We start from the raw sequence: 11012 nt of genomic DNA, 5'->3' as shown, positions 1-11012 counted from the left end.
AAAGGAAAGAGTAAAACCTGAATTTTATGTACAGAGCAAAGAAATTTTTATACCCAAAATTCAGGGTGTTATAGGCTGTCTCCAACAGATCACCCATGTCAACCCTTATTTCAAATTTCACTCTGCAAACAGTGTCAAATAGTATCATCTACAGTTCTGCGTCCTCTGTTTTACACTACTCACTCAAGACAGTATTAAGGTTTTGCATGTAAAAAAACTTGAGCTCGTTTCGCTTCAATTTTCCCGGGCAGAACTCCCAAATACATCGTTCTCCGTACACTCGAAGGAAGAAAATTCAACAGTTTCTCTGTGCCTTTTTTCCAGTTCCAAAACTAGTGCAAAAATGATGTTCGGCAAAAGATGATCTTCACCTGAGCCTGACTGAAACATCAGTTACCATGTAAGTGGTCCAGTTTCAGTCTTCAACAAAGCTGCAGCTTATAATGTTAAAGACAACATGGACTGGGACAGCTTGGTTATCATATTTCCAGATTGGACCACATGCTGAATGGCTGAACCTAAGCATAATAAAAGCTCATCTTCTACAAACTACTGATGACCATCTTCATAATGGTACTACTGCATTTTCAAGTTTAGAAGACTATACACTTGCTATAGTCCAGCTATACAATCTTGACCATTTAGATATAACACCTCCCTCTTGCAACAAACATAATCTGACCATACGGGTATTTCATCATAGAAGGCAAAGGAAATTTAAACTTTGAGGGCATGTTTGGGAGAAGGGGATTGATGGGGCTAAAATCCCCTTTCTATTCAATAGAAAGGAGATTTTAGCTCTCTTAACCCCCTTCAATTTCTTGTTCTCAAATAAGCCTTAGGTGGGTAGTTTGACAATGCAAACATAAAAAGAAAGAGAATATTTTCTCTTCTGATACTGTTGGTAAGAAGGCATGATGCCATTTTTCAGTATTCCTGGTATCATGAGATCATATATGATCTATAAATAACATATCTGTAGTAGAGAATATATGTATCAGTGCACCTCATGAACTACGGTTGATAGCAAGGATAATAACGCAATGAAAGTGGAACACCCAAAATGCTGAAAGGGGGCAGAGCCTATGTATTCGAATTGAGGCTGTCTTTTATGTAAATAAAATTGAACCGCCAAAAAGGTCCAATAGTTTTATTATTAGACATGACATTTGGATATAGGTATGGGCATCGTAATGCCCACAACCTTGTGAACCACCATGTACATTGTGGCTCTGCCACCCATTATTAACTTCTGCTTTTAGTCCTTCCCAAGATACAAAATTGCAGATTCATTGTGCGGTAGACAATAATAAAGAAAATGAAGCCTGCAGGGTCCTCCCACGCATGCCTAGCCTGCAGGAAAACATTTGGGAAAACGCAAGTCAGTCATAGACAACACAATTTTAAACATTTATTTAGTTTGTTACAAACTAATAAAAAACACTAAACCCGATAACGCGCATAATTGCATATGTGTATGATGGCAACATAAAGTTAGCTTTAATGCAAATGCCGAGAGAGCTTCAATTTTACAACTAGTCAAACAGGATGACAAGCAAAATAAGAATAAAGCAGTTTAGTGGGAGAGGACAAAATTATTGCTTCATGCTCTGCCCTGAACATAAAATCAACATAGAAAATAGGAGATGTTGAGATGACAACCAAATTATCAAAATAGCACCACATTAACTTCTCATAAACAATTTGGTTCACAAACACTACATATACAATATACAGCGGCAATCAGACAGAGAACAGAACATTACTCCATCTGTAATTGTATATAAGATAGTGTTTGCAATAACAGAACTAATGTAAAGCTACAGCATCTATACGAAGAAGTCAGAAATTTTGAGCATACCATAGATATAGACAAACAATCTGGTACTGACTATTACCACCGACTTCACTCAGTAGCAATTTGATTGTAACTATAGACAATGTTTGACTCAGTTGGTGGATAATGGATCTTCAAAAACATTCCTTTAAGTTGATCGTGGGAAGTCATCTCCTCCAAAACTTTATCTTCTGAGATAAACTTAGAACAGTGCTCCATTTCAGCTTTAGATAACATGTTCCTAACATTATTGAACTCGTCTTCTGTAGAGAAGACCAACTTGGATAAGTGATCCTTTTCTGCTTGCCTATCATATTTGTCACCTTCACCTGTTCCATAAGTTATCAAATTATATGTATATACAAATTTCTTCTGACCTATCCTAAATGCTCTGCTGATGGCTTGCCTTCCAACAGCTGGGTTCCAAACAACATCTAGAAGCACAATTCTTGAAGCACCTGTCAAGCTAATCCCTTCACAGCATGCTCTTGTAGATGCAAGTAACACCCTGGAATCATTATTTGGATTATTGAAGGCTTCAATGGAAGCCTGGCGATATCTTGGAAGGATCTTTCCATCCATTTGAAGAATTTCTTTCCCTTCTCTCCATTTGAAGAACTTGCGAAGATGCTCTTTTATCAACTCTAGAGGCTGAATAAATTGGCTAAAAATCAAAACCTTCTCTCTTAATGCTTCAGACAAACGAACAACTTCGATCACAAATCTTGTTTTTACCCCTTCATATGGATTTGATCTCACTTTAGCAAGCATAGGTTTATCAATAAGTGAAGCTTCCTCCTCAGACATGTTAATGGCGGTTACAAGGGAAGGGTGTGTAGAAGCTAAAGAAATGACATATTCATGTTCGAAGTTGTTACCAGAACCAATGTTTTCCACCTTTTTAATGATACTCTTTTGAAGGGGAAGAGGCTTCAGAATAATTACACTCTCCCTGAGTCCTGGAAGAGTTCGAAGAATATTGCCATTATGTATATGAACAAATGGTTTCAATATTGATCTTACTTTTTCCGCATTATCATCAGTTACATTGCTAGTCAGTGATGCCCAAACACCCTTTTCATATTTATCAGAAAACTTATCCTTTTGCTTTTTTGAGACATAATGTCTTCGACCTACTCTTGACTTCGTCAAAAACATTTCACCAAATCTAGGCCTTACCAGACAAAGAATGTTGTAAAGCTCAAGAAAATTGTTCTGAAAAGGAGTTCCGGATAAAATTATACGCTTCTCAGTTTTCACATTTCCTAGAGTTTTCCACATAACACTGCGTTCATTCCTAGGTGTATGTCCTTCATCAAGAACAAGTAAGCCAGGGTTATCAAGAAGAATGCTTCTTACTTTGTTTTCTTCTGTGCAGCCAGGTTTTTCAGAGGTCAGTTTTGTGTACAGACCATAACTTATTCCAAGAATACCATGACCTTTGTTCCATGAAAGCAGTTTGACTAGTCTTGTCAACTTTTCTGTCCTATGTTCTTTCTTTATTAACTTGCATATCTCCCGATCCTCTTTTCCAGTGTAATCAGTTGTGTTTAGTATATGAAAAGGAACATCAACATTCCATTTCTTAAATTCCTCATCCCAAGCAAAGAGCATACCACGTGGTGCAATAATCACTGGCCGACAGTCTGGAAACACCTTCATGTATGTCTGGATAAACACAATAGCTAATCGTGTCTTTCCTGTTCCAGGAGCATGACAGATAACACATCCACCAACAACATCAGGTTTTGCTCCATGCTTTATCTCATCAAGTCTAATATCACCAACTAAATTTGTCCACATAAATTCAAATGCTTCACGCTGATGCTCATACATAGTACTGATGACCCCTGGAATAAGATTCCACACCGTTCCATATTGATGAATATCTTGAGATTGTTCAGTGTCATTGACTCCTTGTTCATAAAGATCATGAAACATCAGTGTATTTTTCACGCCTTTGTCATTTGGCCATGCTGATTTCTCGGCAAACACTGACACCTAAAAGAAAATGATGACTTAAATGACCAAATTTAAAAGCTTATACTGTAGAATAGATGTCATGATTTATGACCATAATAAAGCTTACCAGTGATGGAAACATGAATTTGATCTCCAGGTTTACCAAGGAACAGTATTTGCATCTGATCCCTATTTGATCATCAATAACAAATTCATGCTTCCCACGAGAACAGGGTGTTACTGGGGCAAGAGAAAAATCTAGTTGATTGCCTTCTTGACACTACAATACAACATAAGCTAATAAGTTCATTTAGTCATTCTCACAGTGGCAAATCAAAGTATCTACAATGGTACAAACTCTTGCATTTAAGAAAATAAACATTAAAAATCGAGTAGTATATCATGGACGCACGACCTTGAAATGCTATATAACTTTTACATGAAAGCAGTAAGGGTGTCTAGTTTCTAAAAGATGAAACTATTTATGTTGATTGCCGAATTAAGAGTAGGAACCAACCTGTGGTATCAGATATGCAGAATACTACATATGTTTGAGTAACGTCGTCAAGTTAGAAAATTTAATTCGCAAAAACAACATGTAACTAAGTCATTAATGTTGGGACAAAAGGAAATCATTAAATGAAACACACTGATGATGAAACTTTTGACAAAGAACAATCATTTCTGCTTCCTTTTTGTCTAAACATTCACACAGGCTATAATAAAGTTTTCTTGACCTTCTGAGGCTATCTGAATTGCCCCTTAAAGTTATGGTTATAAACTATTCTATAGTAACTCCTTTAAGTGAACTAGATTTCTTGACCTAAAAAAACATTTCTAATGTTTACAAAGTTACTCTATTCTGGGAAACGACGTTTCCTGCACATTAGCTGCAAACTACCTTGCTGCCCCTCTTCGGTCGGATTTATAGTAGGATTGATTTAATGGATCATTTTCTGTATCTTACTTTTTGGCCGCCATAAAGGGCCTTTTGTACTATCTTGTGCTGGTCTATTTTGGACCTTTTCATCTCTTCTTAATATAATGATGCGCATCTCTCCTGCGCATTCGAGAAAAAAAACTACCATGACGTAGACATGATCTGAGAAACAATAGAGCCAGATCAAACTGAAGAAAATGCAGAAAGAATGCTTTCCATGCCCTAATAGTTTTTTCTGTACATTTCTGGGTTCTAGCTTCAATAGTGTTCCCGAAGAAGGATTGTTGATTCCTGTGCTTTCTTTATGGACACTACAGCAGTGTGAGGCCCTTGACAAACACCACAGATATATGCATTATGAGAAAACGAGGCTACATTTCACATGCACATATTGTTCACAGAAGTGTTGTACTATCAAAGTGAGCTCAAATGGTTTATTTCTTCTCTTGTTAGTTATGTTAACGATAGATGTAGATGATTGAGGCAAGTCTGTTGATAAGGGTTTATTTCATGGTTCTGTCCTCTTGGGCCTTGGGAAAGAATTTGAAAATCTTGGGCCCCAGGAAGTGTTGGTTCTTTTGTGGTTACTTACTCATAATAGATAATGGACTGCCGATCAGCATGCATGATGAGTCTTCTGCACCCTACCTGCTGTGCTCTTTGTGATCAAGCTGAGATGATCAATCACCTGCTCACATTGTGTGTTTTTGCATTAGAATTCTGGTTTAGACTGCTGCAGCCTGCAGGTCCTCCAAATATAGATGATGTTTCCTTTGATGAATGATCGGCAAGGGGAGAAGCAAGGGTTGATGGTTAGGTTTCACAAGGTCCATTGAAAAAAATGGTGAGGAACAAAATGGGCTTAATTCGATCATCACCCTTGGAGCATGGGCAATTTGGAAATGACAAAGCTGATATGTGTTTGATGGTGCATCTCCAAAAATAGCTGGAGTTCTGCTCCCTAGAGAGGAGTTGCATGATTGGGGTTTGGCCAGAGCAAGGGGCATCTCCTGCATCTTTGCCCTTGTGCCAGATGGTGAATAATGAGAGTTTTTTGGTTTGATCGAGATTGTTTCATCAAACTTTTTGCGTTTGTCGCCATTGACAAACTTTTTGCTGAGAATAACATGGTAGTGCATCTCCAGTTGGACATTGTTAATTTTACCATAGTTCTAGTTGTAGAGTAAGTGTTCAAATAAATAAACCACACATATTTATACCTGCATGTGTTTTGATAGATAAAAATAAAATGAAAACCAGTACTGAATGTACCTCATCATCATAATAAGTACCGATATTCTCAGACTCTAAAGCAAAGTCAAAGTCAGCCCATAACATATCCAATCCAACATCTTGCTCTGGCCTGTCAGCTGCTACTAGATCTTCATCTCCAAATGAAAATACCAATGGATGCATTTCTTTGAAAATAAACTGAAGCTGAGGATTCTGATCAAATGGAAAAGATGCTAAACTTTTATCACCACTCATTTTATCTACCAAAAGCTTCAAAAGAGACTGCCGCTTTAGTATGATTGCGCTGCTGGGTTTCTTGCCCGATTTGGGCGATGTATGCTTCTTTTTCCTATCAACTTTATGACTCCCATCACTTTTGAAACCATACTTTCTGATCTGGTCAGAACCTGATGAGTTCGGATCTGAGTCCAAATCCCGCTCATGCAAAGGATTTGTCTTCATCTCAAGCTTAAGCTTTTTCCTCCTCTCAAGCTCCCAAGTAAATCGTGATCGCTTTTGTTGCTCAGTAAATGTGTCGTTGCCAACAGCCACAGGCTTCCAGCTGCTATCTTTCTTAAAGGAAACTGGCTGTAACATATCAACACTTGCATCTTCATCCTCCACCCACTCAATATCATATCTTGAGGAATTTTTTTTCTTAAACATATCATATCTTGATGTAGGAACAGTAATATTGATCATGTCTTCATCGGATGTGCAAATCCTGTTATTAAGTTTTCTTCTTTCAGCCTCTTCTTCCTCTTCCTCCTTCTCTTCGTCATCTTTATCATAAGCATCACTACTGTCATCGTCATTGTTGTCATCCTCAACTTCATCAAGTTCCACCTCTGTATCATCATCATCCTCTTTTGGCTCATCAGATAATTCCTCAAAATATGTATCGTACGATAGTCTATCTTGATTTACCCCCCATGATGATCGGGTTCTCCATGCAACACAAGATGGAATAGTTGGTAACTTCGATTGAACTGACGCCTTCCTGGATGGGGCACTACTCATATTTTCAAGCACCTTGATTTCCTCATCGGAACCTAGGATTTCTAACTGCAAGACCCTTTTATCAGAACCTGGAGCCGCTTCACTCTTTGGTTCCACGTCCTCCTCATCTGCTTCCTTTCCCACATCCAATTCTTCCTCCAGATCCCCCTCGCCCCTCGCCTCACACCTCCCTCCACTCAAAACAACTTTCTGGTTCACCCAGTCTTGTATTTCCAACTTAGCATGATTTTGAATTGGTTTGGAATTGCCACCTTCATAAGCATCATCCATAAAATCACTATCGTCAGCATCATCCATAAAATCACTATTGTCAGCATCGTCATTGAACTCCATCTCATCCTCTGCCTCCCAATCCACTCCATCTGAATCGAAGTTTCTGCCATTACTGTAAGCACGAATCACATCTCCAACAAGCTGCTCCTCCAACATCTCATCATCGTAGTCATCTTCAAAGGGTGCCATCTCCTCAGCAAACACATCAGCAGTCGATGCCAGGCCACTGTTCCCTCCGTCCCCTGTGTCCTCGTCACCAGCACCTTCCACTACCTCTGCATTACATGAGACCAAGTCATCATTCAAATTCACAGCACTCTTCTCTTAATATGATCCTCACCTTTAGCTGCCGGATGATCCCCGTTAACCAGATCAGTGCCAATGGCGACCCCGACGCGAGGCTCCGCATCCCCGTCATGAGAAGCGTCATCGCCTCGCCCGCTGTTGTCATCACTTTCACTGACACATGGCGCCTTCACACGTTCTCTCCGAGCGGGGGCCTCCAACTCGTTCCTTTTGCGCTTGCGCGCGCGGCCCACGCGAGCTGGCTCCGAGGCACGTCCCGAGCGCGCGCGCCGCTTATCTCTCGACGTCGACCTCGAGGTCCCAGCGCGCCGCTTATGGCTCGACGTCGCCATCGAGGTAGCAGCGGCCTTGCTCCCGTGGCCACGGGGCGCCTCCGCGGCATCTGGGATCGCTCCTTCCTTCTTCTTCTTCTTCGTTGGCGCCTCTTCCACCACTGCCGCCGCCAGCATCGCCCGCCTCCTCGATCGTGTCCGCAGCGCCACCGCTCCCGCCGGCACCATCATCGGCGGCAGCAGAGGCAAAGGAGCCTTCGTGGATCCCTCGCACCTACCTGCAGCGCCACCAACCGTCTTCCTGGCCCCGCCACCGCCGCAGTCGTCGTCGCCAAGGTCCATGACAACGGCCGGCGCCTTATCGCGGCGGCGCGCGCGGGAGGAGGACGGCGCAGCTTCCACCGCCGCTTGGGATACGCCGCGGCGGCCGCAAACGCGCGGCGTGGCGCGATCCATGCGTGCGGTGGGGGCGCTAGATTCTGTTGCTGCAACGGCGCGGCGCGGCGCGGCGCAGAGGAATTGAAGGGGGTAGTTGAGACTTGAGAGTACGGTGGGTTGGGGGAGGTTTATGGCCCAGGAGGGACTATGACGGGTGGGCCCCGTAGGGGTTTGGGCAGGTGCTCCATGCGGCGGGCGCGGGGCCAGGGAGGGATCCGGTCATGGGGAGGCGGACGACAAGGAGAGACAAATGCCCGGGAAATGGCTGCCGGGTGCGCGGCGGGTGCGGGGGGCGAGGCCCGAGGCGGCCGGATCGAGTGCGGCGTGCTTTCCCTAGGCCGAAATGTGGTTGGATGGTTTTCCGAGGATGGATGTTGCAGGGGCATCAATCATGCCGGGATGCTGCTACACCCGCATCCTCTTTTTCTTCCGCATCGAACCACTGCAGTGGCAGTGGATTCTGAAGAATTTGATAGACACTTTATTCGATTCTCAGCTGATTTTGGAAATACTCAATGGAAACATGAATGGGCGTCAGTGTCCCTACTCTGGGTCCGTTCGACAGATATGACTAATTAGAGCATACTAGCTAAATCTCTACTACTTATTAAGTTAGCAATAGTAGCCTGCCTTTTTATATTCTGCCATTCTGCGATCTCAGCCGTCCATTCTACCATTTTGCGATCTCAACCGTCGATCCCATCCATCAGCCCCGCTCCCCGATCCCGCCCACCAGCCCCGATCCCTCGTCTGCTTCCCCTTCCTCCCTCCGACCCTCTCTCACCCAAAAACCCTAGCTCGCATGTGCCCACGCCACCGCCGTCGTCGCCATCGCCCCACCCACCCAAGTGATGCCCCCTGACCCCGACGCTCCTCTCGTCTCTCACCCCGCGATGTTACCGGCGAAGCGCACGCCTAAATGTGGATCGACCGGCCGGTAGTCAAGGAGACGCCTGAATCTTTTGTGCCTCTTTCACCTCCACCTCCGCCCCCAGATCGACGCGAGTGTCATGCTATGGACCTCGCCGCTCGTGCCGACATCAACATCGCACGAGCACACCTCCTCCTCGTTGCCCACGACCACAGGTCAAAAGCAAGCCATCCGTCGCCCATCTCAGTTTTATCGTCCTCCACCCTGAAACTTAGGGCATTTTGCTTTTGGTGAAGTCATCATCTTCCTCGTGCACGACGACCTCGACGGTTCGTACGTCGCCCGCCCGTCGCCACCCTCCTTCCGTGGATCCATAAAGCGCGGTGCAACAGCTCTCCACCTTCCACATCCCCGTCTACCATGCGCGGCGCGCGAGCCACCGCCGAGATCTCCCCACCGGCAGCGAGGGGGTGTGCCCACAGACGGGCCGATTCGGATCTACGCCGACAACATCTACGACAGGTGGGCCCCATACATCGCGAGTTCATCCACTCCCCCCACAGCTCTGGATCTGACCGTGGCTCCCTCTCCTGGTGTCGTGTCACCCAGGAGGAGGCGCTCGATGACTTCGTCGACGACGGCATTGACGACCTGGTGGTCTCGCTCTACCAGATGGACCTCGATCGCACGCTCTTCCTCCTCCGCTCCTACCTCCTCCTGGAGAAGGTTAGTAGGATTTCACAACCCACCATGTGTTTGTTCTTGCGCCACCCTTTCTAGATTGAACCAAAATTAGCGACCCAAAAAAGAAACGACAGTTGCGGCAATCTGATCGCCCTGCTGGCGTGGCTGCTGCAGATCAAGAAGTACACGATGCATATCTCTAGGTCCGATGGCCTCCTTAGTCATCTCTCACAGCAGGAGCGCCTGGTTGGGGCATTTATCACAATTGTTTGTGCCACCTTGTGAAATAAACCTATAACTACAGTACCTGTCTAGGATGCATTTTAGTATTTCACCATTTGTTGGTGTGCTACGTTTTGATAGACATTGTATCTCTACTATTCCTTAAGAGCAGAGTGTAGACGTCCACAATTGAGCGGTGCACGGTTCTGCCTGTGCCACGCGGATGGAAGGTCTTGCCGCCGATGGAAGGTGCCGCGGATCCCCCGCACTTCTCCCCACACCGCCTCTCCCTCCGCCTGTGCTCCACCTCCCCGTGTCCGCGCATGGAACACACCCGCGGATCTCGCCCACGATGCACGCCTCCACCGCGCATGGATCCCGCCCGCTCGCCCGGTCTCGGCATGCTCTCGCGGTGGTCCTCGCCCCTCTCCACCACGCTCGCGAGGCCTCCGCCCGCCTCCCCCACCGCGACAGGTACCCTCGCCGCCCCGCCTCCGTCCGACGCCCCTACCTGCCCCCCTCCGCCCTGCCCCCGCAATACATGTCCATGCCATAGACGCTACGCCTCTGTCCTCCCCTCGCTCGCACATCCCGGTGGTCCTCGCCCCTCTCCGCCACAACCCAGCCCCGTCGATGGAAGGCGGCCGAGCCCTCACCCATGGATCCGAGGATCTCCTACCCCTCTGCGTCGGATCCGCTTCTCCCTCTGCTCGAGATTGCTGCCATCCGTCCGCTCCCCCCGCTCGCGATGGCGCCCGCACGGAACAGCCTCCTCCCTTACCCTTCCCCATCACATGCCATGGGAGCCAAGCCGTCGATGGAAAGTGGCCGAGGATCTGCCCCATCGCGTCGTCCTCCCCTCTGCTCCGACATCGAGGAGTGCTACAACTTTTTGATGTGCTTGGCTGGGATCTGAGGGTGCCAGCGTGCCAGGTAGGGGAAGCAAGCGAGCTC

At 45.7% G+C, this 11012-nt stretch overlaps 1 protein-coding gene across 1 annotated transcript; it reads right to left on the bottom strand.

The window, feature by feature from the left end:
• Positions 1–1064: 1064 nt before the first annotated feature.
• Positions 1065–8714, bottom strand: LOC103630322 (SNF2 domain-containing protein CLASSY 4). Its single transcript, XM_008651387.3, has 5 exons — positions 7606–8714; positions 6012–7540; positions 3927–4079; positions 1862–3838; positions 1065–1353 (listed from the first exon to the last, which is right to left on the bottom strand). The coding sequence occupies exons 1-4, from the start codon at positions 8297–8299 to the stop codon at positions 1907–1909; spliced, it is 4308 nt and encodes a 1435-aa protein (XP_008649609.1). The 5' UTR covers positions 8300–8714; the 3' UTR covers positions 1065–1353; positions 1862–1906.
• Between the last annotated feature and the right edge of the window lie 2298 nt (positions 8715–11012).

This window comes from Zea mays, chromosome 6, assembly GCF_902167145.1.
Source record: "Zea mays cultivar B73 chromosome 6, Zm-B73-REFERENCE-NAM-5.0, whole genome shotgun sequence".
NCBI classification, from domain to species: domain Eukaryota; kingdom Viridiplantae; phylum Streptophyta; class Magnoliopsida; order Poales; family Poaceae; genus Zea; species Zea mays.
This window is presented reverse-complemented; position numbering and strand designations above follow the sequence as displayed.